At 53.1% G+C, this 27,660-nt stretch overlaps 1 protein-coding gene across 5 annotated transcripts in view; it reads left to right on the top strand.

The window, feature by feature from the left end:
* CDC14A (cell division cycle 14A) overlaps positions 1-27,660 on the top strand; it is a 101,676-nt gene that overhangs the window by 21,800 nt on the left and 52,216 nt on the right. For 3 of the 5 annotated variants that reach the window (XM_045817000.1, XM_045816999.1, XM_045816998.1), the window contains exons 4-5: positions 5,212-5,304; positions 18,526-18,605. In XM_045817000.1, the coding sequence (XP_045672956.1) occupies positions 5,212-5,304; positions 18,526-18,605 (173 nt within the window). Of the gene's footprint in view, positions 1-5,211; positions 5,305-18,525; positions 18,606-21,296; positions 21,386-27,660 lie in introns of those variants that run through there. The other 2 variants (XM_045817001.1, XM_045817002.1) reach the window with 2 other exon arrangements.

Here is a 27,660-nt window from a genome sequence, read left to right as displayed (position 1 = left end):
AGAGAGAAACATCAATGTGCGGTTGCTGGGGGCCATGGCCTGCAACCCAGGCATGTGCCCTGACTGGGAATCGAACCTGCGATGCTTTGGTTTGCAGCGCGCGCTCAATCCACTGAGCTACGCCAGCCAGGGCAAGTTTGGCAATTTCTAAAAATTTCCATTAAATTCTGGGCGTCTGACAGGTACTGCAGCATCCAGTTCTGAGTCCAGATCCCTGTCCGGGAACAGCAGGCGGGAACTCTGGTCTGCTGGCGTTGGGCACGATCGCCCCGTTTGCCCTGAGTTTGGAACCTGCGGGGCGATGGGAATTCGGAAAGCTTAGTTCCTGAGTTAGCGAAGGAGCGCGTTGCGGAGGTGTCATTCACATGAGGATTTATGAACTGTAGTAACGTTTTCTGAGGACTCTGGGGAAATGTTTTTTGTTTGAAATAACGTGCTTTTAAAAGGCATGTGGCATGATTTGGAGTTCCTCAGAGAATTTAAATGTCTTTTAAAAAATTTTATTTATTTATTTATTTATTTATTTTTAGAGAGGGAAGGGAGGGAGAAAGAGAGAGAGAGAAACATCAATGTGCGGTTGCTGGGGATCATGGCTTGCAGCCCAGGCATGTGCCCTGGCTGGGAATCGAACCTGCGACACTTTGGTTCGCAGCCGGAGCTCAATCCACTGAGGTACGCCAGCCAGGGCTGAATTTAAATGTCTTTGGAGTCTACTCCACCAGAGGGACAGAGTTTTAGGTCTACGGAGAACATTTTCAGGGGTGGGACCAGTCACAGTTTCATGCCCTTTTCTCCAAAATTTAGTACTGTCTTAGTGTAGTGGATTTCAATGTGCGGACCTTGGACCAGTGGCTGCCCGGCATTGCTGAGAAAATTGTTAGAGATGCTGATTCTCAGGCCCTGCCCCACTGAGTCGGAAACTCTGGGGGTGGAGCCCAGCACCCCCCCCCCGCACCCCGTATCTCTGAACCAGCCTGTCAGGAGGATGAGCTATAGTACAAAATGTAATAATAAAATATAATTTTAGATGGCTATTTAGTTTATTTTTCACTTCTGAGAAGTTTCAGAAATACTGACCAGTTTGACCCGAGGACTATGTAAATTCTGAATGCTAAAATGAGGCATGGCCTTGACATTGAGACTTCCCTGATTGTCCAGCTCGGTGACAGAGTTCGGGGTTTCTCCCGTCTGCCTCCCTTCTGAGAGAGCTTGGCTCTGGGGCGTGCCATGGGAGACCTTGGCCGAGGTGGTGAGCCAGGCCGTGTCTGGTTCCAGGCTTAAGTTCCCTCGATAATGAGAGAAACAGCGTGCACATTGTATTTCAGCTGCACCCCGGGCCCTGGTTTGTGAGTCACTCTGCGTCTGGTCAAACAGGACACACCTGGCCCTGGCCCCACTGCCTCGGGCCATGGTGCGCTGCAGCAAGGAGCCGGGGAGTGTTCGCTGGTATTGTCGCTGCTGTCACTGCCTGGCTGCTGCCGGCCGTGTTGACACAAGGAGCGTCAGAAGGCTGTCTACTCTGGGTGTCCAGGGAAATCTGAAGTGCGGCCAGGAGGGCAGCTGCAGGTTCTGCTTCGTCGTGAGCCACGCGCTGCCTTGTGGCAGGGCAGGCGCGATAGTCCGGAGAGCTTGCTATTCCTTCTGTGACATCCCGTTACATGGGTTTTACCAGCTTCTGAATCTGCTTGGCTGTAGTGTGCAGGGTTGTCATAGTCACTGAGCTTCTCATGGGAAGCAAAACTATTCTCTGAGAGAGCAGGTGGTGCCCTGCAAGCCAGGGTGATGGTGTAAGTTTGCAGGTGGTCTCCTCGGAGGCCTGGTTGGTGGAAGAACCGCAGAGGAGACAGGGAAGAGGCCGCTGTCCGGCTGGGAGACATGGTGTCTGGGGTTGGGGCAGGATCTGAGAAAGTGTCTGCTGGACTCATTCGTAAACGTGAGACTTCTTGTCTGTGGCCTGTGCCTTTCTTTGCCTGTGTGGTCCAGTTCCTCTGTGAACGAGCTCAAAGGATGCCGTGGATGTTTCTCTGAAGGTACTTGAGCCATTGGTGGACGGTATTGTTTCTCTTATGGTGCTTTGTTTTGTAATAAGGTTGGTTTATTTTTAATCTTCACCCGAGGATACGTTTATTGATTTTAGGGGGGTAGGGAGGTGGGGGGGAGAGAGAGGAGAAACATTGATCTGTTCCCTCTCATGCTCATCCTTCCCTGGGATTGAACCTGCAACCCAAGTATGTGCCCAGGTTTGATTCCTGACCAGGAATCAAACCTGTAACCCTTTGGTGTGTGAGACGATGTTCCAACCCACTGAGCCACCCAGCCAGGGCAGGTTTGTTGTTGTTGTTGTTGCTTTTTAAAGAGAGGGACATGTTTCATTAATATTTGAAAGGAGGAAACAGGAATGAGTTTGTGTACATCAGCCCACTCATAGAAAGCATCAGCTAAACAATAGGCAGAAGGTCTCTCACACCTGACATTTTCCTGTCCGGTACCAGGACGTCGTCTTTGCCCAGCGGGGCTGGTGTAGGCCTGGGGCAGGCCGACCCTCGAGGGGGAGGCCGACCGGCGAGGGGGAGGCTGGCTGTGGCAAGGAGGGAAAGGAAGACAACCCCTAGGATTTTTCTGCGCTTTCATTCACCTTGAACCAGTGTACGTTCCTCGGGCAGGGGCTGAGCTCCGTGATCTGACCTAGGAGACAGTGGCTAACCTTCAAGGAGCAGGTCATTTTGGGTTGTTTCTTACCTGTAGTGCTTTGGAGACTCAACGGAGAGAAACACCTGCATTCCAAAAACAGCGAAGCAAGGTAAATGCCGGGGGTTTTAAAACGGCTCCTAAAAGTCAGATGGAAACGCTCATTAAAAAGGTCCGTCGTCGGGACGTCAGCCCCGTGACTGCCGGCGAAAGCTGCTGAGAGAGGAAGCCTGCCAAGTGCTCATCACAGGAAAAATGATGTTGCAAATACACGTGGTGACTGACGGTTGTTAAGGAAAGTCACTTACGTTTCTACCCTGGGGGCAGCTTCTAACAGGCGGTATTTTAAAGGAGTTAAAACTTCTAGGTAGCTTTTTGTGAGGATTTTTTTTATCTGATGTAATTTCTGAAAGCTTTTGAAGTTTAAGAAATTCTTCTATGAAGTGCTTACCATTTTAATTTGCATTCTATTTATTGAAAACATTTTATAGGTATACAGTGAAAAGAAAGTTTTTTCCAGAATTCTGCCCTCCAGGTTCCTGGTTTTCGTCTGAGGTCTCTGTGGTCCATATGCTTTAGAATGAGGGAAAAAGTAGAAACAAGCCAATGCAGAAAGTTCAAAAGCAAACACAAAAAGACCGTGGGTGATGGAAGGCTAGCGGTATGAGCTTGTCCCCTTTGGGGAGTGGATCTATGAAATAAATTTAATTCCACGTTGTGAAATGATGGCCGTAGTTTGTTGTGAAACCGAAATTCTCAGCGGAAAGGAGCATCCAAACACATCAGCCGAACTTGCAGGTAGAACTTCCAGCTGCCTGCCTCCCTGCCGGTGCTGGGGAAGCAGGAAAGGCCTGCAGCCGGCCCCTGGGAGCCAGACCGCTGCGGCCTCACTTCCGGTGTGACGCACGTCTCAGGGGCCTGGCCGTGGAAGGCAGTCTCTGGGGGCTGGGATTCAGGCCTGGGGAGATGCTTAGATTTTAAGAACCTCGAGTCCTTTTTTGTAAATCAGACAATGTACCGATGGAGAACAGTAAGTGGCAAAGACGCACGGACAAATGATAAAATAAGATAAAAAGAGAACGGTCCAGCAGCCAGTATTTCCGACTGGGAAAGCCAGGAGAGCAGTGTCCGCCCGGTACCAGCGAGTGGCTCTGAAGTCGTCAGGTGAGTTCAGGGTACTCACTGGACTGAACTGGATTGAATACAATGTACTTGTGACATTTTCGTCTCATAGGGGCAGTTTAATCAGCCTGGTGGGAAATAAGGGTTTTGGCAAGAAGAGCCCTGCTTTGAGGCAAATGCTCATTTTGCAAAGGTCAACGGCGGAGAGCAGGCTTGTTTTCAAGAAGTGCCCGCCCTGGTGGCGAGGGTTTGTTTTGAGGCTGTGTTTCCCGTGGTGACATGTGAGCGCCGGCGTGTTGGGGTGGGGCCATCTCAGAGTCCCCGTCTGGGCCAGAGAGGTTCTTCTGCTCAGAGGAAGGAACAGGTGAAGAAAGGCGGATGGCTGGTTGGGCTTTGCTGCGCTTGTGCAGGTTCTCCAAACACAGCTGCTCTGTGCGTTGTGGTCCACGGGTCAGGTGTTGCAAGCTGCTCTTACGGTCAGGGCGAACTCACAGATACAGAGGGACATGTGCTTCTGTGCCCTATTGTGAAAACCACTTGCCAAAATACCGTAACTTTGGGGATATGAGGAAATTGTTTTTTCTCATTGAGTTGCATCAGTGTCCTCCTTGTTTTGTGTGTATTTGAGTTTTGATTAATAATTTGATTTCGTCTTAACGGATCTTTTTATTTGTGCTGTTCTTTTCCTGTTTAGCATGCATACGACACACCTTGTTGCTTATTTTGGATTTAGCTGACTGCTTGAGCATGTATCTGTTGCCTGGCATACAGCAGGTGCTTCATAACTCTTTGAATCCACTAACTTAATCTATGGCTGTTGCATTGAGATGTTTGCTGATATAATCCTTTGGCTGGTCCATCTTTTTCCAGTAACCATTTATTTCCAGTTATTTAAGAGGGGCTTTTGATAGGATATTTTAGAAAAGAAAATGTTAATGTGCTCTAGTTACTATGGGCATTTAAACCTTGTAAAGAGGAAAACGGATGGTGGACACACAAAAACCAAGTGTATGAAAGGAAATAGCTTTTCTGGGTGTGCACATGGCGTGAAAATGAAAAAGGACTTGACCTACCAGATCAAGAGTACGTCTTCAGAAATGGTTTAAGCGAATACCGATGCTAATGAATAACTCAATTATTTCCGATGGGTCAGCCTCCTTTCTCGGAGAGAAGGCACATTGGTTTAAATGTCACTTCCCCCCACCGTGGCTGAGCTGCGGCGGCCTGAGCCGGTATCCCTCCGCGCGCTCGGTCGCTGACGCGCAAACGCCGAAGACGCCGCGGGGGTCCGCCGCCGCTGCTTGCGCCCCGTCTCTGCGGGTTCAGAGGGGACGTTGGTCTTCAGTGCCGGTCAGCATGGCCTCGGTGGCCGCGCTAACTCTCTCCGTTCTCTCTTTCTAGTCGTACAGTTTATCGAGGAAGAAAATAGTGCACTACACCTGCTTCGATCAGCGGAAAAGAGCGAACGCAGCGTTTCTGATAGGTGCTTATGCCGTAAGTACTGTCGCCGGGGTGTTCCCCGCGAGGGGCGCGAGTGCGGCCACGCGGGAGCCAGGCCGCGTTTTCCGCGGCCTCGGGCGCTGGCGTGCAGAGTCTCGGCGGCTTCGGGCCAGATCGGACTGGAAAGTGTAGACCCGGTGCCGAGGGGCTGTCTCCTCTTGGGCTGTCTTTTCTGTGGCTAGTGACAGTCTCGGAACCGTGGTGCGTAGCTTGGAGTCCACGGCTGTACAAGTGTTGTCATAAAAAGAATGCCCGGAGGGGATATTTCCAAAGGGGGGAAATATATATATGTATATATATATATGAAGGTTGGGGGGGATGAAAGGAAATCCTAGATTGAGTGGGAAGGATGATTGTTGTTATTTTTACCAACCCATTTATTCACGTATCAAGCGTTTGTTGTAGGCAGACCAAATGGAAATCCGGCATATGTTACTGCTTTCCTAATAACTAGACCAGACTTTCCAAAACTAATATCCATTAGAAATTTTGTTCTCTGAAAGCACTAAAAGGTAGACGGGAGTTCCATGAGAATGTGCTACCAAGTTTGGATGTGACCAGTTCTAGAATTTTCTGTGTATGCTGGGATGGGGCAAAATCTTGGAAGCAGAAGCCATCGAGGCTAAAACGCACGTGCAGCTTATGACAGCTTTTTAGGAAGATGCCGGGTGAAAGGCAGGGGACGGAGGTGTCGTGTCCTCTTGTCCTTGGGGAGGGTCACGGCTGCTGGAGGTGGACTGCTGAGTGACCTGCCAAGGGTCTCCATCTGAGACCTCCGCGGGCGGAGGGTCTGGCTCCTGGACATGCCCCTGCCCCTTTGAACCACACTGTGTGGGGAAGCTCGGGGGTGGCGTTGGAAAGACTGTCAGCCATCATTGCCCGTGTGGGCTGGGCACAGTGACCAGGTGACAGCCAGACTGCAGCCCAGACCCCGTTTCTGGGACTGAGGTGCCCGACTCTGCCCCTGACGTGGCTGCTGTGAAGCCTGGAGCCGTCCCTGTGGTACCCTGTTCCTCACTCTCTGTCCACAGCACGGTGGTAGGGCACAGGAGTCGTGCCTGTGAGCTAGAAAAACACCTTTTCCCTGAGGTGGCTCTGGGATGGCAGGTCAGCCACGCTGTCTGCCCCAGCTTTATTTGGGTCCCGTATCTGTGAAATGAGGGGGTTGGCTATGATGACCTCTGTGCTGTCCCCCTCCCCAATTCGGAGGAGACTAGGATTATTTGCAGCGCCCGCTAGGCTGCTGCTTTGGCTTTAAGAGCAGACCCGCCCGGCAGGCTGTGGGTGGAGGGTCCGGGGAAGCGTGGGCGCTGCGCACAGCCAGCGTCCTTCCTTCTCACTTCCCCTTGCCACTCCTCGGAAACCGGCGGTGACACTGTGTTCAGAATCCGAGAGCCTGGAGCCACCTCCGGGCCCAGGCCTCCCCGACGAGCGTGCCCTCCCCCACCCCGTGTGTGTTCCTGACGCTGCGTGGGCGCGTCCTCTGTCATGAGGGGTGGGCGCGTCCTCTGTCCTGAGGACTGGCCACTGGGAAGGGGCCCTCCTCAGCTCCCTCCTGTCTTCCCTCCCCCCTTCTTCTCCTCTTCTGTCTTTCCTCCCTCGTCCTTCCTGTTTTCAGCGCCATCCTTCATGTCCACAAAGCACCTCTAGCGTTTGAGAGGAACTTTAGTTATAACAGATGCGTTGCGCTCGGGATAAGATACGCCTTCTAACGCAGAAGCTCCCTCTGCTTCAAAGCAGCCCAGCACCTGGAGGAGAAGCCTGGGCGCGGTCACAGTGCTGAGGGCATCTGTCACAGGCTCACCACGGCCCTGACGCACTGGGTCCAGTCCTTACTCTTGTGTTGGTCCCTGCCCGATAGGTTTTCTTTTTTTTTTTAAAAAGATTTTATTTATTTATTTTTAGAGAGGGAAGGGAGGGAGAAAGAGAGAGAGAGAGAAACATCAATGTGTGGTTGCTGGGGGCCGTGGCCTGCAACCCAGGCATGTACCCTGACTGGGAATCAAACCTGCGACACTTTGGTTTGCAGCCCGCGCTCAATCCACTGAGCTATGCCAGTCAGGGCTTAGTCGTATGGTTTGAGCAAGTTGTTTAACTCATCTGAACTCCTGTTTTGTTTGGTTTTACCCTAAAACAGAGAGAATGACACCCCACCTACCAGCTGTGGTGAGGCTGAGGGAGAGGTCCTGTTGTGCAGTGTCTGGCTGCCGGCTCTGGGCGGGGAGCTTGGGTGGCCTGTGGCCTCCGAAACGTTTTCTCAGCCGGTGTCTTCCCCTCGGGACCTGGAGGCTGCCCCCCCCCCCTCCTCGGTTGTCTGCTTGTCTTTCCTCCTTCCCGCCCCCTTTTACACTTAAATCCTGTCCTGGTCAGCAGCACTCGGAGGATCCGATGGTTGCTCAAGATTGTTCACTGGAAGGTGTGGAGTGTGAGCCCCCCTGCCCCCACCCGTCCTTGCGTGTTATTTGCATTTTAAGGGGTGATATCTAACCCAAACGAACTCCTTTTTGAGATCCTTTTTGAGATGCGTGCTCAGGCATTCATGAACCCAGTAAAGAGTTGTTTAGCTCAGGTGAGCTCTACCCAGCACTGTGGAAAATACAAAGACAGCATTTAATTGGTGATAATCTCATTGTTTTACTAGTCATTTTGATTATTAATGAGGTTTATTATTCCTGTGGTTTTATTTACAGGTTTATTAACTTTTTGAATAGTTTGTGTCATTTAAGTTTGTTTCCTGTGTTCGGATCATTAAAAGTTGAACAGTGATTATCAGTCTCTCTCTTTTAAAAAAAGTTTTCTGTGTCTAATTTTACCAATAGATGCAGAGCCCTAGAAATCATACCCATCAGTCCAAGTTTCTGTAAGAAATTAGGAAGTTCATGTACCTTAAACTCTGTTCCTTATTACAATGCTGTATTAAAAACAAGTACTTCCATATACGTGAATACAAAGAGGGTTGATTGGAACTGCTGGTGTGGGCCTATTGATCATTCACCCTGAGTGGTCTACCGAATGTGTAGAAAATTAGTCAGAACAGTATTTTTAAAAAGTGGTTTGTGTGTACGTGTCTGAACCATTGGAAAATGGCAAACCAGGGCAACGAACCCTGAGTTTGTTTTTCTGTTTTCTTTGTCTGGGTCAAGCATATCAGCTTCCTCAGCCTCCAAGTCGTAATTCATCCGTCCAGTGGTCAGTGTCAGACGGCTTGACAATGCCCTTGCCAAGCTGTAGGGTGACCGACGGTTGTTCAAAGTTACGGGAAAAGGGTCAAGTGCAGTGTTGGTGCAGAATAACAAAGGCATCTACCTTAACTGTTTGTGAAGACAGTGACAAAGCAGGCGTGAGCTGCCGGTGCGCCCAGAACCCCTGGTGGCGGCTCTGGCGGGTCTCAGGGCAGCTGCTGCCCGTGCGTGGGGAGGGCCGCCTGGCGGGCAGGCCTCCTCCGGTCCTCAGTTCCTTCCTTCTGTGGCTTCCTGGGCAAGGAGGCTTTCGTGGTGATGGCCTGCACCTGGGCCAGACGGGCCCTTGTCCTCGCCTGCTTGTACTTGCGGTGTCTTTGAAACAAGTCAGGCTCCCCAAAACCATACAGCGGTTTTCATTCCAAACTCCGAGAATCAGGAAATTCTCTTGGTCTTCTGCCGATGGGCAGAGTGGTATTATCTTTTAGTCAACGTCGCTGTGGGCTAGGAAGACTAGCTGTTTGCTTTTCATTTGTGGAAGGGTGTTCGTCAAGTTTAACTGAATATATCTTTTCAGGATTTTTTTTTAAATTTTCCTTTTGGCATCCGGATAACAAGCTTCCTTTGTGCTGTAAATAAACCCTCAGATTTGCCCCCCCCCACACACACATGCACTGTATTCAGTGCACTGTATTCAGTGCATGTATAGTTAAGTGTGACTATACGTATAGTTAAGTGTGACGCACTGTTTATAGCCACTTACACATTTTTGGAATCTTATTAGACATTTACTTTCTGAAAGTGAAAAAGCTTGTGTCCACTTGTTTTATTGATACTCGGACTCGAGAGGGATGCACGTTTTGCGCGTGCTCTGGACGTCGTGAGGGGAGTTCCTGCGGCCGCAGGGCAGGTGGACGGGCCTCCCGACCCTCATGCACAGTGGGTCTGCAGGCAGGACCTCCGTGGGCCGCACTTAAGTCGCCTCTGCTCAAGCGGAAGCCGCCTTCGCTTGTTTCAGTTCCGCTGTGGGTAAACTGACATCAGTAAACTGCGTAGGGAACGGGGTTACTGCCTAAAACACGAGCAGACACCGAAGGACGAAGAACTCTCCTGTGTCCTGGGAGGGCCCTGCAGGCCCGTGGCCCCGCGTGAGCAGGCGGGGCCGACGCACGGTGCACCGGCGGCAGGGCCCTTCCCGCAGACGCCCGCCGGCTGCGTGCAGCTCCCGTTCCTCCGGCTTTCTCTCAGCAGCAGCCCTTTGTGAACACCCAGGAGAACAGCCGGTTCCTTGTTCAGTGTCCGCTGTTGGTGTTCTGTTCTTCAGTCGACTCAGAGACTGCAGCCCGCAAGCTACTGTGAGATTCGGGATCGGAGATTGGAGTTCCCGAGCTTTGTCTTAGAAGCTTGGATAACATCTCGCCTACCAGCTTCTTCGCTTTGAAAGAATAAGATGGCCCTTTTTTTTTTTTTTGGTCCCTTAGGTCCATGCTCTAGTTAGTAAGAAGAATACAAAGGATTGTCTGGCCCCCTCCTCCCGCTCCGGGAGATGTTCACGGGCCGGGAGTTGTCCCGAGTCCGTGGGGCACGGGCCGTGCTCCGGTCTCGCTTTGGTCCGTGCGCTCGGGGTCCTCCCTGGGCGAGTTGGGGGGTCTTCCTCCTGGGTCACTCCAGACCGTTTCTGGTTTTTCTCCTTCTCTGTTCTTTCCAATTGTTTTCCTCTGGTTACGTCAGGGAAATCTGGCTCCTCTCACACTTGTCCTGGCCCCCCGCCCCACGCTCCCTGCCCCCACCATGCCTCAGGTGTGGAATCAGTCCAGAACATAACGCCAGACATTGAGGAAAGCAGTGTGTTTTGGAGTGGATGGAGATACCAGAAAGTATCAGTCCAAACATTTGAAGGAAGTCAGGGTTCACTTTATTAGAGGCATTATCAACATGGTCAATGATATCTTTAAAAAAAATTAAATTCACTGGGGGGACTGGTTAACAGAGTTATACAGGTTGCAGGTGTACAATTCTGTGACACGTCATCTGAGTATCACATCGTGTGTTCACCGCCCAAAGTCAGATCTTCTTCCACCCAACTCATGTTTTTTTTTTAAGATTTTATTTATTTATTTTCAGAGAGGGGAAGGGAAGGAGAAAGAGAGGGAGAGAAACCTCAATGTGTGGTTGCCTCTCAACATGTCCCCTACAGGGGACCCGGCCTGCAACCCAGGCCTGTGTCTTCACTGGGAGTTGAACTGGCGACCCCTTTGATTCGCAGGCCTGTGCTCAGTCCACGGAGCAACACCAGCCAGGTCACAACCCATGTTTTTGTAACCTAGCTTTTCCTTGAGCATTCACTTGAAGGGAAGATCATTTTGTTTGGAAGGTGGGGGTGGGGTTGTGCTTCTATTTTCTTTTCTCAATTAAATTAATTGGGGTGACAGAGGTAGGTTAACACTCTGTGAGTTTCAAGTGGAGAACCCTGTAACACGTCGTCCGTATGCTGTGCTGTGCGCCCACCCCTCAAAGTCTAGTCTCCTTTCACGATCACACATGTGACCCCCTTTATTCTTGTCATCCTCCCTCGGCCCTCTGGGGGTGAGATAATTTAGGGTGCAAACACTTATTTAATTATTTTAGTTTTTTGAAATGTTTTCTACTATATTTTATATTGACTATATGATAACGTGGGCTGTAGGGTCATTTTTGGAGTACTCTAGGAAACTGACAGCTGTATACTTTTACCTTTGGGAGATTATTTCCAGAGAGCTAAACATTAGCCTTTACCAATAAGCTTTTGGAATCTGATTAATTTGCAAGTTAAGGACTAGCTATAATTGGTCGCAGGTGTTATGCAGATTAAACACTGATTCTTGGTCTGTCGTAGGGGCCGTATCCTCTGCATCTTTATCACGAGGGAAGTTTATCATACATAAATGAAGGTTCTTTGCTTTCTGAGCTTGATCAAATTCAGCCCTTGGTTCAAAGAACACACTCGTTCCTTTTTTCCCCACTCCTCTTCCTTAATTTGAAAGGTTTTCTACGATAAAACTCCTCCTATAACCGGACGTAAGCAGTGAGACTCAGCGCAAGGGGTCTGGAGCTGAGACCGTGCCGTTGGGGAGCGCGTGTCCTTCCAGCAAAGCTCCGGGGCGAGTCCGGCTGTGCGCTGTGTCCGGGGTCTGCTCTCCGACGGTGACCCGCAGGGCCGTGTCCGCCTGCGTGTTGCAACGCGATGGCCGTGGACTCAGCGTCCGTGAGACGAGGCACTCGGGGTTTCTTGGGATCAAATGTTTCTCCCTTTCCCCAGCCACGGGGCCCTTTGAGACTCCGTGTGTTAGGGGAACACGGGCTCAGCCCCGGGCAAGGGGCCCGGCCGGTTCTGGGAGACGCGCCCAGCTCAGCAGCACCCGTGCTGGACCCTGAGCTCCGTTCAGCCAGGACAAGCCCGTGTCACGGAGACCCTGCTGGCAAGCGATGTGTGTCTGTCCCGCTGGTAGCTGGCAGCTCTGGAGGAACGGCTCTTCAGGCGGAGGGTGGGAACGCTGGTCCCCGTTGCATTAGATGGGGACACGCCCATGGCTGAGGCTGAGTGCCGGTGCCCTGCGTGGGCGTCCTACGTGGGCGTCCTACGTGGGCGTCCGAGGGCTCCCAGGGCCCGCCCGTGGGAATTCCGCCCGTGGCAGAGGTGGAGAGAGCACTTCTGTTCTAAGCCAACCCTCCAACACACAGAACCCTGTCCGCCGTACATCCCGAACCAAATTCAAGTCCGTGTGGAAAGAGACGTCACCTGAGAGTATTTTGGAGCAAACGTCACTTCAACCAAACACAGCCATTTCCAGACCTTGTTTTTGTAGGGGCGCCAGGTGGCTGTTGGGTATTTTTAGGGCAGAAATGAGCCGGGGAGATAGAGGTTCGGCATCGGGTCCGCCTTCCTCTGTAATTAGCGTGGCCTCCGTACCCATTAAGCAGAGAGGCATGGTCGTAGCCCTGGCAGGCCTGGTAGCCTGTGATTTATAATAGACGCGGAACTTGAAGAACAGGAAGAATGACTTGCCTTCCTTTACAATGAGCTACAGACTCTCGGAGACAGGATGCATTCATTCTTGTTCTATTTTAATTAATTAGGCTGCTTAGCACCAGTGATTTAAAATAGACCGAATAAAATACAGGCTGTTGTCAACATCCAGTTGCACTTCTGGTTTGTAATCTGACTTAGCTCTCCCCGTTGTAAGTGACTGTTGAACGCCGCGCATTTATTTCATTTCCACAAGCCATTGGAACAAAAGTAGTCATTTGAAGAAATGTGGACTTGGAAATTGTTTGCCTTTTTCCTTTTTTTTTTTTTTTGAGCTTTTAAGTTGAATACAGACATTGTTTTCGCAGTCACTGGTTATAATGGGAGGGGATGATTAAGAGGGAAAACGCTGCTAAAAATAATAAAATTAAACATTTTGCTGGCGCTCGTGTATGACCATGGGGACGTAATGCTGTCTTCAGGAAAGAGCGGTTTATAAATCAGGCGCCCTGACATTTAAGAAGTCTGAGAACCAAAGTCCCGGGAGCCACGGAAGAGACTTTCAAGATTTTTGTCTTAATTCTTGGCGGAGTTTCTTACCTCGCGGGGTTTTTTTTAATAGACGGTCATTCCACGGGCCTCTGTGGCTCCGTGTCTGCGGCGGCGACTGGCCGCTGCCGGCCCGTCCTGATGGCGACCCGGCCAGGTCGCCTTCCTCTTCTGTTCGGGAGAAGGTCACGAGAAGGTCACGTGTGGAAACGCGGGCACGGCGTCAGCCGTCTCCCGACCCCACGTGCTTTGCTGGAGAGCGACCCGGGCCCCTCCCGGTCTCCCGGTCTCCCGGTGTCCGCACAGTCCATCTGACGCGTGGGCTGGAGCCTGGGCTTCACGGTCGCCGAAGCTCAAGCTCAGGTCACGAAGCTCAAGGTCACCGAAGCTTCAGGGTCTCGAGGCTCAGGCTCCGGGTGACTCCCGAGGCCGTCTGGAGAGGCGGGGCTGAGAGCAGGGTCGACGTCCGGACTGTGAAACGAGAAGGTTGGGGAGGAGGGGCGGGAGGAAGACGCTAGGAGGGGGACAGATGGAAATGGAAAAAAACATAACGAAAACGAAGGTAAAAACATAAAGTAAAAAATGAATGGACACAAGGTTGCCAGAGAGTGCGTGGAGAGGCGGGACGGCGGGTCAGCATTGCCCTCTCTCCCTCTCTCCCTCCCCTCCCTCCCCTCTCTCTCCTTAAAAACCGATCGAGAAAAACACAACGAGAAAGCTGGGCTGCGTGACGGTCCGCGTGGCGTGGCGTTGGCGGGGGGGGGGGCAGGCACGGAGATGTTTGCCGCCTCGTGTTCTGATGTTTGTGCACACAGCCAGTCTCGAGGGCCAAGGGGTCAGAAATGCCAGCAGTCGTGGGTCCAGGCTCTCAATGACACGGGGGGTGACAAGGGGGCAGAAATATTTGGGGAACCCAGTTTACCCCCTTTCCGTGGTCCCTGGCTGTGGAAGAGTAGTGTGCTGGATACCAGTCTGAGCACTTCACGTGTGTTGTTAGCTGCGCTAATCTCCCAGCAGTCGGCCTTAGGGGCCAGTCAGAGTCCTCACCCGCTCCTCACAGTTAAGGACGTGGAAACGGAGTCAATGTCATTCGGCCCCTACGTAAAAGGAGGTGGCTGGACTTGAACCCGGGCAGCTTGGCTGGGGACTCCGGTGTCCCCTACCGATAGGCGGTCCCTGTCACGCTCATCACACGTGATGCTCTCCTTCTCTCCCCTCCCCGTTCACACAACCGTCCATTCTGGGGGTACGTGCTGTGCCCCGGGCGCGGTGCGGAGCCCTGGGGCACGGGAGACCGAAGCCCTGCGCTCAGACGTGCGGCCCGGCCGGGCAGACGCACTGCAGGAGCCGCAGCAGCACGTGACTGCGGACCAGGGGAGAGTGGCCCAAGGAGCAGGCGGCTTTGAGAACTCGAGGAGGAGGAGCCTGGTCTCTCCAGGTCGCCGAAGGGGGCCGGCCTGCCAGAGTGATGGGGGAGGTGGCTCTCTAAGGCTGCCAGGGTGCCAGGAGGGCTCGGTCCCGTCTGGGCCTTCACGGCCCACTGTTCTCCAGCCCCCACAGGAGACCCTGCTGGCCCTGGGTGTGAGCTCCCCGTCCAGGCTGCAGGCCTCCCCTGTGCCCCCGTTGAGTGTGTGCACGTTGACCTTTGGGGACTTTTGCTCCACCTCCAGCTTCCTGCCTCTTAGCAGGCGCGGGGAGTGGCCGGGGGCAGCCACAGGACAGGCGCGGGGGGGTGGGAGAGAGGGTCTGGGCCAGCCGTGCACCTGCGCGGGAGTACGTTCTGTCGGAGGGTGCGGGTCTCTTCCTCACCCCCTTCCGCACCTCACGGGAGAACGGGCCGGGCCCAGGGGTGCTCTCGGACCACTGGCTCAGGGAGTGGATGTCATCAGCTGCCCCGGGCACTGCCACTGCGGTGGGGCAGGATTTAGAAATCATGGAACGGAACCCGCCCTCTCGGGTGGGCGTGCCCTCCGTCCCTTGCAGGTGTCTGCAGTCACTCGCAGTCACTCTTGACGCCTCCGTGTCCCGAGCATCTCTCTCTGGCCGGAGGCCGACAAGGGTTTGCAGATCTCGGTCGCTGCCCTGCAGGAGCTTTCTGCTTGAGGGTGAAGGAAAGTGACCCCAGCAGGGCTGTGCGGCGGCCGGCCAGGAAGTGGCCGGGGGTGCGCCTGGGAGCCAGGCTGCCCGACTCCGTGTGACCGTGAGCAGCTGACTCGGGAGAGTGTTTTGCGTGCCAGACGGAAGCTGGGGGAACAGTGGGAGTCAGGGAGGCCGGAGGACGTCCGAGCCAGACCGTGTGAAGCGCTTAGAACAGTGCCCGGCACCTGATGCGTGCTGTGCCCCTTTTTGCTTTTTATTGTCATGTTCATGGTCATGGTCACTCCTGAAATGGAGCCTATGGAGTGAGGGGAGCGGCTTCTGAGCTGGAGAAGAAAGGCATTGTGGGGGCGATGCTGGGGTGAGGGCAGAGGAAGGAGGGAGGATTTTCCCAGGCGGGGACAGCCGTGTGGCGGGCGGCCCAGGAAAACCCGCAGAGGCCGGGAGGCGCTTCGAGCGCGTTCAGGGAACGGGGAGGAGCCCAGGACCCCGGGGGCTGGGGGTTGCTTACGGCACAAGGACGAACTGACTGGAAAGGCAGGCTGGCGCCTTGTCTTGGTGAAGGGCTGGCCACCCGGCCGGGCTCTCGGAGGAGGATTTGACTGGGAAGAACTTGCCCGTTAATTCCAAGAGGAGTGCACTTAGTTGGCGAGGCCGGCCTGCTGTAAGGCCAGTCCGCACTTGGCACCTGTGACATCGCCTCACCGAGTGTGGCGAGCGCACACAGTCTACATCTCCAGGAGTTATGTCATCTAGCACTTGCTCACGCGTGGGCACTGTGGCACTGGCGAGTGATGCTGGTTCCCCAGGGAGCGCAGTGAGGCAGAACACTCTGGAGTGCACTGAATTAAGGGAGATGGTCTGTTGAAAGAGCAGTGTCCGTAGATGGTGCTCCTCGGGGCTGAGGGGGGACCTGACGGATGGTGGATTCAGCGGGGGAAGTGTTGGCTAAGGGTTAACCGTACGTTCTGCTGGCTGGTTAGCTTGGCGTACTGTGGTTTTATTATGCTATTAAATAAAAACTCACAGCATGCATGTACATAGAGATGCTATGTATATGTGTATTAAGAGTGCTGGCTCTTGAAGAGTTACTGGGGTCCTTGGTACCTGGCCTCAAAGTCAGTTAGGCAAAAGGGAATCACTTTACTTGGCCGACTCCCAGTCAGTCAAACATGCCGAAGCGTACGTCAAATGCTGTTCTTCCGAGAAGGTTTCCAGGATGCCCCGCGGACCAGCAGTTGCTGAAAGGGACGCGCGTGTGCTCGCTGTCGCGGGGTCTGCTGGCGCGGCGCCGCCAGGCCCCGTGCAAGAGGCCGCGGTTGCGTCGGTCAGTGACAGTCTGGGAAGAGTCTTCCTGCTTGGGTTTGGAAAAGGTATACATTTAACATTTCCTAACGATTCAGTTCCTCCACACGTAAAAAACAAATTAATATGCGCATCTGTACAAAGTATGAGGAAGGTGGGGATGGTGGAAATGGGAAGGGGAAACTCCTCCTCCTCCCCCTGGCCCCCCTGCCCCCTCCAGCCCTATTTCTCAGACACGACCACTGTCAGCTGTTGGAAGTCACCTAGTTTTAAAGGTCAGGGGGCACGCAGGGGTTTGGAAGAGGGGGTTCCTTCCTCATTTCCAGGTTTGGTGCGTCTGTGGTCTCCGCATCTTCAAGCCGATGCGACGCGGGGGATGTCTGTGGCTTCAGAGCCACCTGTGTGTGGGATCCTGGCACCCTCCCCGTGCAGCAGGGTGGCCTGGGAGGGCCCTGGCCTTCCCAGCTGCAGACTCCACCGCAGCGAGGCTGCAGCGTGGCCGTCCTTCCGCGTTCTCACGCGGCCTCCTCGGCCTCGTCTCTCCCTCTTTTCAGTGTTAGACAGACCTCAGGAGATCTGGCCCAAGACTCCGAGACGCATTTTCTCCTGGACATGGGGGTCTGGTACTTTGATGACCCCGGTGTGCCTGCACTCAGCCGTGCCCTCGCTTACGGGGACACATCCCCAGCCTCCGCCCACGCACCCGTCCTCGGGTCGCAGAAGGCCGTTGCCCTCAGCTGCCCCTGGAGTCTTCCTGGAATCTGCACGGCTCCTGTGGGGTTTCACTTTGCACTGATGAATCATTTAGCACCGGGATAAAAATAAAAACAAAGGCTCTCCCCTTACAGTGTGCGAACACAGGTCATGCGTGCTCAGTCATGCAGGTAAGAGCAGGAGCCGCTGGGAAGCAGCGTGTCACGTGGGCGGCCGCCCGCCTCCCCGCAGGAGGGCCTCCTCCCAGCACACGGGTGTCCGCGCGCTTGTCCCCGAGGTGGGCAGTGTCCTTTCGCTGGGCAGACCTTGTGGTGCAGGCTTTAGTGATCCAACCCAAGCCCAGAAGCCTCCTCCAGGCAGCTGTTCCTGTAGCAGGCACCGCGGGCCTCCCAGCCCTGCACGCCCGTAGGCTTGAAACACGGCTGCGTTGCAACCAGCTGCACTCACGTTACGGAACCGCCCACTGGGACACAGCAAAACTCCTTTTTCATGGTGGGCGCTAAAAACAACATTCACAGCGAGGGCTGGTGTGAACGGACCTCGGGGAATTACTTGAGCTGCGGCCCGAGACAGGAGGCCTCCTCTGCGGAGTTGGGGCCGCACGTCGAGATCCTCCTTTCACGGTGGTGTCATCTCCTGTGCCGTTTCTGCTCTCTACGACCTTCGCCGGGGCGGTGCGGCGGGGGGTGGGGGGGGTGCTTCCTTTGCCAGACGTCCTGGTTACGTGTCAGATGGAGGTGGAGCGGTCGGTTGTAGGCAAGGCAGACGGATTGTTCACATACTTCGTTCAGTTTTCTTTCTCTAGAGAATTCAGAATTGAGGCGTTTTCTGGTCCTGAAGTTACTCATCGTTAAATACGTGTAATGCGTTGCTAGCGGAGTGGCTTGGAGCTCAGGGGAACTGGGCGCAGGGAGGGAAGCCCTGCCTGTGAGGACCGGTCTCCGCCCTTCTCGCCGCTGGAACACGTGTGGCTCCGCGGTTGGGGCCCGAGAGGGAGGCGGTGCTGAGAAGTCCCGGGGGAGGCCCACGCTGGTCTTTGGGGAGCACGCAGGGCCACCGTGGGGGTGCAGCTGTGCTGCCCCCAGACGGGAGGGAAGGCCCTGCCGGGGCGCCTGTGCCCGCGCCTGGAACACAGCCCCGGGCGGCCTCTGTGCGTCCGCCTTCCATCTGGGGGCTCTCACCCGGCCTTAGGCCAGAGGCTGAGAGGGAAACCAGGGCAGCGTGGTCGCTGTCTTAAAGATCCACATTCATCCCTGGTGACCGTTGCCCCTCGGAGAGGAAGGGGTGACATGCAGATCTGGTGAGTCCTGTAGCCTCCTGTCCTTTGCGGGTGGCGTTCTAAGTGTCGCTGTTTATCTGTCGCAGGTCATCTACTTGAAGAGGACGCCAGAGGAAGCCTACCGAGCTCTCCTGTCCGGCTCCAACCCCCCCTACCTCCCGTTCAGGTACAGCTGGCTGCTCGCGAGCCTCGCGCTGCTGCAGCTCCCGGCCAGATGGCCTGCTACTTTGGAGTGGGGTCATTACTGTGTTTTTTCATTGTTTTATGTTCCGTGGAGTGAAATGAGATGGCAGTTCTTATTATTTCCTTTTTTGCAGAGGTTTTTTTCCCCTCCCTATCCAGTAAGAGGAAAACAGCTTTCTCCTTTTAGGAATTAACTTCTCCCTTGAATCCTCTCTATATCTCGACAGTTGAGCCACAAAGGAGCTAATAACCACATCCGGATTTGTTAGCATTTGGTCATCTACATCATTGATGTGTCCATTCATTCCCTCCCCTTGGAGCCGTGGGTGGGCTCCGACCGAATGTCGGGGGCTGGGCACGTAGAATAAGACCCTCTGAGTGTCTTCCCAGAAGCAGATGCTCAGTGGGAGCCCCGGGTCCCCTGTTTAGCTCATACATCCATCCAGCTTTCGTCTTGAGGAAGGAAGGCTGTCTCTTCATTACCCTCTTGGGAAAGAAGGTGTTGTAAGTATCACCTGAAGAAGATCTCTTAAAACTTTGGGTGAACTTGAGGTTGTTTAAAAAGTAGAAGGGAACATAATACATCGAAACTGGCGCGATAGTCGTCTCTGACGAAGCTGTGAATGATCACAGCGTTTCTGCCTTTTTGGCTCATTCCTGTGTCCAGGCCTGCAGGCGCACGGACCCCTTGTTGTTGTGTCTGATGCCGTGGTTACCAACAGCAGTGGCAGGAGGGGCAGAGAGATCCAGGGGTCCCCCTTACTCTCCTGCCGGGTCAGAGGGTGCACCCCAGTGCCTGCTGCTTAAGAGTGTTTTTAGTAAACATTTCAATGACTCAATTAAGACAGAATCCCTTAAGGTTCCAGGGATGCTTACCTCTGTTTCTCAGACCACAGGAGGGGGCGTTACGAGGCACTGAGCGGGGGTAGTACCGGGTTGCGGGGGGTGGGTATGGCTGCACCCGCTCTACCTGATCTTCTCAGCAAAATCAGGGGGTAAAGCGGTGAGAGGAAGTATCCCCCTCCAGATCTAGAGTTGAGCTAATTAGCTATGGAAGGGCAGGCAAAAAGTGACAGGTTATTAACTGTGATTCTATTTTTAGCTTATATGTGCTAAGTAATTTATTTCCTGAAAACTAGAGTTTTTGGATAATTAAGAAAATCAGAATGGAAAGGAGATAGTACAAAAAATTATTACTACTTAATGTAGAATTAAATCATAATTACAGTTGTAGTCTATTTTTCCAAATTATTTTTATGTAAGTATTTGAAAATGTGAACACATTGACACGGTTTAAAATTTTTTTTAAAGAAGTCTAAGTTTTTTTTTCAAGATTTTATTTATTTATTTTTAGAGAGGGAAGGGAGGGAGGGTGGGGGGAGAGAGAGAGAGAGAGAGAGAGAGAGAGACACACACACACATCAATGTGGGGTTGCTGGGGGCCATGGCCTGCAACCCAGGAATGTGCCCTGACTGGGAATCGAACTTGTGGTGCTTTGATTTGCAGCCCGTGCTCAATCCACTGAGCTACGCCAGCCAGGGCTTAAACATTTTTTAAAGCATAAGAAGGTTTACAGTGAAACTGCTCCCTCTCACCCTCGATCCTCACCTGCCCGGTCCCTCCCGGGTGACCTCTGTGTTAGTTTATGCCCCGTCTGTCCCTCTGGAGTTTCTATGTGCGCATGTAAGCAAATAAAGACACACACTCTCAGTCTCCCCACTCTCACCACAGAACGTGGCACACGGTGTTCACCGCTCTGCACCGTGATTTTTGTCGTGTAACTGCTCTTGGCTGTCCTTTTATACTGGTGTGTGGACAGCTTCCTTCCTCATTCTGCCTTATTTCTGTGCCGTGTCCAACGGTGCATTTCACCCATCTCTGACAGGTAGATCTTCAGGTTGTTTGCTATCATTTTAATTGTCGTTTTTTAATTCCAGTGGTCTCCAACGTGTTTTAGAAGAAAGAAACTCAGACAGTACTATAAAGAAAATGACAGGATTGTTGTTAGATGTGAAGAGAGTTTCGTAATCTGTTTGGTAAAGCTACTCTTATGAAAAAAGCATGCTGAATGCAAACATGAGGCCTTTGTGCTTGGTGTCAGCTCCTATTTCCGGGTACTAGGTTGACCTTGAACATAGCTCTGTGTCTTCCAAGACCCCAGGAGCTGTGCCCATATCCAGCGGCATTTCTACATCCAGACTCTTCTCGAACCATATGTGGGGGGCAGAGAATACGGCAAAGTGGTGCATTTATGATTTAGTGGGAAAGATAATATTGTGAATTTGCCGGAATTTGATGAAAGAAGCTTAATTCTCGCCAGTACTGAGATAACATGTGAGCTGATGTCAGTCTGTGGCCCAGGCCGGGGCGGTGGCCGCAGGAACCATCTTCAGGAAAAGGCGAAGGGATTGAGCAAAAACAAAACCAAAACCACCTCACAGACACAGACCACAGTGCGGTGGTGACCAGAGGGAGGGGGTGGGGCAGGGAGGAGAGGGACACCCTATCACGTGAGCTCCTCATGCCGTCCAAGCAGACGTCTGTGTCGTGATGACTTGCTTGCAATGGCTGACTCCCCACCACGCGTGGCCGACCCTGCTCTTGAGGGCTGGATCGGGCTCCTCTCACCGTGTGCCAGAGAATAATAATGTGTGCGTCGATTTACTTATTGCTTCCTGTGTGCCAGTCACTGCGATAGCCTCCCGGGTCCCGAGACGAGCAGGAGGACGAGGTGGCCACCCAGGGAGCTCAGTGCGCGGTTTGTAAGCGTGCAGGCTGGTGAGCGGTTACGGTGCTTTGTTAGAGCGAGGAGGTGGATGTTACGGGGACACGGAGGGTGGAGGTTTCACCTTGGAACCTCTGGGGGTTGGAGGGTGTGTTGGGGGCGAGCCCCGAACACGTTTCCTGCGAGGATGAAACGGGAGGAGCCACGCAGGTGCCGACTGGGTGTGGTGGTGTTTCCTTCGCACGGCGCAGGCTGTCTCCCTGAGGGCGCAGGCCAGGTGGGATGCGTACAAGGGTACTGTGACGTTTGCAGTGCAGGCGCATCGTTAGAACTGAAAGGACTCTCTGGTTGAGTTTTTCTCTCTGGATTTATACTTAAAAAATTTAAAGTAGAGAAAGCAAGTTGGACTTCCAGCCAAGATAGAGGCATAGGTAGACACACTGTGCCTCCTCGCACAGCCAAAAGAAGGACAACAACAAATGTAAAAACAAAAAACAGCCAGAACTCACAGAAAATCAAACTGTATGGAAGTCTGACAACCAAGGAATTAAAGAAGAAACACCCCCCAGACTGGCAGGAGGGGTGGAGGCGGGCGGCCAGAGTGGAGCAGATGCGCGGCGAGGCGGCGGCTGGCTGACCAGCTAGTCCCATGTTCGAGTGCGGATAAACCGGGAGGAACAACTGGGGAGTAAGACAGACCCGCAACCCAGGGCCCCAGCTCGGGGAAATAAAGCCTCAAACCTCTGACTGAAAACGCCTGTGGGGGTTGCGGCAGCGGGAGAAACTCCCAGCCTCACAGGAGAGTTCACTGGAGAGACCCACAGGGTCCTAGAATGCACACAAGCCCACCTACCCGGGAACCAGCACCAGAAGGGTCCAGTTTGCTTGTGGGAAGCGGGGGAAGTGACTGAAAGTCCGAGGAGAGCTGGGCCAGGGGCTCTGTTCCCTCTTGGACCCCTCCCCCACAACGCAGCGAGGTGGGTTGACCCGCCCTGGCGAACAGCTAAGGCTCCACCCCTTACTATGTAACAGGTGTGCCAAGACAAAAAAAAATGGCCCAAATGAAAGAACGGATCAAAGCTCCAGAAGAAATACAACTAAGCCGACGAAGAGATAGCCAAACTATCAGATGCACAGTTCACAACACTGGTAATCAGGATGCTCACAGAAATGGCTGAATATGGTCAACAAATTAGAGGAAAAAAGTGAAGGCTATGCTAAGTGAAATAAAGGAAAATGTACAGAGAACCAACAGTAATGGGAAGGAAACCAGGATTCAAATCAACAGTGTGGACCAGAAAGAAGGAACAAACATTCAACCAGAGCAGAATGAAGAAACAAGAATTCAAAAAAGTGAGGAGAGGCTTAGGAACCTCCAGGACATCTTTAAATGTTCCAACATCTGAATCATACGAGTGCCAGAAGGAGAAGAGGAAGAACAAATAATTGAAAACTTATTTGAATACATAATGAAGGAGAACTTCCCCAATCTGGCAAAGGAAATAGACTTTCAGGAAGTTTAGGAAGCTCAGAGAGTCCCAAACAAGTTGAACCCAAGGAAGCACACACCAAGGCACATCATAATTACATTAGCCAAGATTAAAGATAAGGAGAGAATCTTAAAAACAATAAGAGAAAAGGAGAGAGTTACCTACAAAGGAGTTCCCATAAGACTATGAGCTGATTTCTCAAAAGAATCTTGCAGGCAAGCAGGGGCTGGAAAGAAATATTCCAAGCCATGAAAGGGAAGGACCTACATCCAAGATTACTTTATCCAGCAAAGCTATCATTTAGAATGGGCAGGCAGATAAAGTACTTCCCAGATAAGGTCAAGTTAAAGGAGTTCATTATCACCAAGCCCTTATTATATGAAATATTAAAGGGTCTTATCTAAGGAAAAGAAGATACAAAAATATGAACAGTAAAATGACAACAAACTCACAGTTATTAACTACTGAACCAAAAACAAAAACAAACTAAGCAAACAACTAGAACAGGAACAGAATCACAGAAATGGAGATCCCATGGAGGGTTATTAGCGGGGCAGTGTGAGAGGGAGAGAGGAGGAAGGTACAGAATAAGTAGCATAGATGGTAGGTAGAAAATAGACTGGGGGAGGTTAAGAATAGTGTGGGAAATGTGGAAGCCAAAGAACTTACATGTATGACCCATGGACGTGAACTAAAGGAGGGGAATGTGGGTGGGAGGGGGTGTGCAGGGCGGAGGGGAATAAAGGGGGGGATATGGGACAACTGTAATAGCATAATCAATAAAGTATATTAAATTAAATTATAGTTTTCTATTAACTTAGTTAAAAAGCACTTCAAAAGGGGGCAAGTTGAAGAAAAGGTTTGGATAACTCGACTGCCTGTTCTTCCCCAGTTTTACTGAGATGTAATCAACACAGGATGCTGTGTAAGTTTCAGGTGTACACGCAGGAGCACGCGACCTTTTGGTGTCTCTGGGCCACGCTGGAAGAAGAGTTGTCTTGGGCCACACATTCAATACAGAAAACAAACACTAATGAAAACTGACGAGCAAAAAAAAAAGAGATTTAAGTACATTTATGATTTTGTGTTGGGCTGCATGCATAGCCACCCTGGGCTGAGGGTTAGACACCCCAGGCAGGGCACAGCCCGTTGGCACACCTGTATAGATCACCGCCCAAGGTTAACGAACACCCGCCCCTCATAGAGCTGCAGACATCGGGTTCCCTTGCGATGAGAGCTGCGGGGGTCTAGTCTCAGCGGCTGTCAGGTGTCCCAGACCGCAGCGTCCACTGTGGCCCCCACGCTGTGTTTCGTGTCTCTAGTCCTTGTCTGTCTTGTAACTGGAAGTTCGTGCCCTTTCCCCCCTTTCCCCCAGCGCCCCCCCCACCCCATTTATTTTCTACTCGTGACTCCATTGAGTGTCGTAGGCTTCAGAGAAGGTTTAACCTCTGGCTTGGTGTGACGCCCAGGAGTGTGTGGTTCAAGGTCAGTACTGGGGTGTTCCGTTTAATTAGAAAGTAGCTGTGTCAACAACTGTCCTTTTCGCCTGTGCTGAGCTAGAGGATGCATTTTATCCAGAGTCCCTTCAGCTGGAAACGAGAGGAGCCAGGCGCTGTTCACGTCTTTGGGTCTTTGAGTCCGTCCCTCTCTAGTGTGAACTTGGCAGTTGACCTTTGCGGGAACGTGGGCCTCTCAGCCCAGCAGAGTTTGGATGGGTGGGCCGTGCCCGATTTCTAGCCTTCCGTGAAGTCCCGCGAACCGCCGCTTGGCTGACGTCCTGCGGGACCACCCGCCGGCTCTGTGCTCCCCCGGGTGGCTGCCCTGGCCGCCACTGGCAGTGGTCTTCGGATGTGCATTCTCGGGCGTTTATAAAACCGTGCCTGTGAAGACGCTGCAGTCGCACAAGAGTGTGGGCAAGGTAACCGGTCTGAACCACATAATTCTTCTTTTAGATCGTGTGGTGCTTTCGAGTTCATTTACACTCTCGGCTTACTGGTCCCTGCGTGGCAGCTTGGTACGTGGTTTTGGTGTTGATGGTGATTCATCAGTGTGCCCAAACCCAACGTTCCTGTGGTGCATAAAATGAAATGGGGACTGAAGCTCTACAGACGAGAAAGAACCCGGGCTCCTGGGTTTGCGGACGAAGACAGGGAGTGTTGGTAGGAAGCGGAGGGGCTGGGGCCAAGGTGCGGCGGACACAGCGGCGGCTCCGGCATCCGGTGGACGAAAGCTGGTCGAAGGTTGGCTGTCTTATCACCGATGGCTAGTTTACTGGTTGTTTTTTTTAGGTGGCTGGAGCGGGGTGGGGTGGGGGGCGGGCCTCTTCCTGGATGGGCCCAGGGGTGCGTTTTCATTGTGGCTGTTTCATTTTGGCTTGGAGAAGACGGCAGAACGCATGGGCCAGTGTTCGCCAAGATCTGTCAGTGCCCACCCTCGGTTTTTAAAAGTCTGGGAAGCTTTAAAAAAACGTCGATGCCTGGATTCTATTTCCAGAAATTCTGATAGAACGATCTGGATGCTGGGCTTTCTGAACACCACCCACATGAGTGCGGTGTGTCCCCAGGGCTGAGAACGACAGCTCTGTATGATCTACCGTGGCCCCCTCCCCCCAGAAGTCAGGGATCAGATACGTTTAGAGCTCGCTATCTTGGAGGTTTACAAAGCACGTTCCTATTTTTAAGATTCTGAATTTGAGTGATAAAGCAACCAGGATAATTTTGCTTGACTCGGAATTTTCCAAAGTGCTTCGTCCTGAGTCCCTCCCCCCGCCTCCCCCGAGCCTCTGTTAACATCTGGCAGGACCCAGGCTCTGGAACACCCTAGCACACCTGTCCAGGTCTCTCGGGATTAGAATAAACATGCTGCCTGCCGTTCGTGGGACTGTTTTTGTGCTTTTCCCCCGCCGAGAGCCTTGGAAGTGGATGGCTGATCAAGTGGTGGCATTTCATTTGCCGTGAACAGCAATCTGCAAGTTTGAGTGTTCTCATAGGCCTGGCGACCTGTAAACAGACCCCCCCACCGGCAGCCCCTTCCTGGCGTTTGCCGCCGAAACGGACCCGGACCTGTGTGTGAAGGGAGGGTTTGTTGTGTGTGCGGAGGACTCGTGGTGATCTCGGTTGCCCAGCTCCGTCTCACACTGAGGCTGACTCAACCAGGAAATCTCCTCCTCCTCGGAGGTGACCTTGGCCCTCTGGGCAAGCCCGAGCTCGCCTGTGTCCCTGACAAAGGCGCAGAGGGGTCCACCACTCCCGGCCCGGCTTCGGTCTGCCTCCTTGATTCTCCCACAGCAGAGCGAACACGCGCCGGTGGGTGTCACAGGGAGACAGCGCCGACCAAGGTGTTCGTTCGCCAACACACGATACTGTGAACTTTGCCAGTTTACTTAGCAAGTAGCTTTGCGCTCCCGAGGGAAAGTTCTCCTTGCCGTGTTTTTCTCTCGAGTATCCCAAATGCAGAAGCGAAGTTGTTTCACGCTCTCCGAAGGCCTCCCCTCCTTCCCAGCTTCTCTCTGTGGCGGCCGGCTGCCTCTCGGCTTCTTGGTGCTCGCTCACCTTTGGGGCCCTGCACCTGTGGCTCTTTCCTGAATCTTTTGTTTTTTTTTATTTTTTTTAAGATTTTATTTATTTATTTTTAGGGAGGGAAGGGGGGGAGAGAGAGAGAGAGAGAGAGAGAGAGAGAAAAACATCAATGTGCGGTTGCTGGGGGCCATGGCCTGCAACCCAGGCATGTACCCTGGCTGGGAATCGAACCTGCGACACTTTGGTTCGCAGCCCACACTCAGTCCACTGAGCTACGCCAGCCAGGTCTTTCCTGAATCTTTGCTTCTGACGCTTGTTACATTGTTGGGGGTGGGGGGTCTTCCTGAGTTTTGAGTAGTGAGGAGCGCCCGTTTCCTGCCTGAGGGGTGGGAATGGGTGCAAACAGGCGACTTATCTAGTCCAAACCGCTGAACGCACCCCCGCCGGCGGGCGTGTGGGCCAACGTGGGTCACCAGGAAGGGCAGACTCTTCGTCACGTCTTTGTGGTTGAAGTGGTGAGCAAGCAGCGCGACATGAGACCTGGTAACAGAAACCGCTGTTCGGGTCCCCGTGACCCAGCACATGCACGTGAGGCGGCGGCGGGTTACCTCTCCGCCACGCTGTGCCTCAGTGGCGTGAGTTGGGAAAACTGGCTCAGGTGGTTCTCTGCAGTCCTGGTTTCACGGCCCCAGTGTCACCGAGCCGTCTGGGGGGGCCCGGGGCCAGGCTGTTGGTGCTCGTTGGGGTGCACGCGCAGGAGCCAGCCTCGGTGGGGAAGGCGGTTTGGAGCAAGACTGGAATCCTTTACGTTAACAAACGCAGGCATTGTGTCGAATGCCTGTTATATGACGCTTTCGACTATGGCTTTTGTCTTTACAGCAACGTGAGTGTGGTCGCTTGGGAGCCACTTAGGTGTCTTGCTGGTGCCTGGGATGGCTGGTTCTAGACGGATTTGGCCTGCTGATTGCGTGGGACCTTCGAGGCCGTGACTTAGCAATGAACTTCACGTAGCTCTGTTCCTCAGAGGAGCGGCGGACGCGGTGGGAGTGGACCTCAGGCTGGGTCCGCCCCTCGGGAGATCCCGAGTCCCGTCTTCCCGGGGGGCTGGCCTGCCCCGCCGTTGGCTCGGACCCCCGCAGTCACCGAGTTTGCTCTTCCGTGAGGGGCAGGTGGCTTTGTCTGCCCACTGATTCTCAGTGAGTGTATTTTCACTTGCAGGCCCAGGTGATACAGCCCACGAGCCTTTTCTTCTCCCTGGAGCTGGTCCGCATGTACGGGGGGGGTTGGCCAGAGCTGGGGGCCAG

Source organism: Phyllostomus hastatus, unplaced genomic scaffold (genome assembly GCF_019186645.2).
Source record: "Phyllostomus hastatus isolate PE091 unplaced genomic scaffold, TTU_PhHast_1.1 phas_scaffold_216, whole genome shotgun sequence".
Taxonomy (NCBI): domain Eukaryota; kingdom Metazoa; phylum Chordata; class Mammalia; order Chiroptera; family Phyllostomidae; genus Phyllostomus; species Phyllostomus hastatus.
This window is presented reverse-complemented; position numbering and strand designations above follow the sequence as displayed.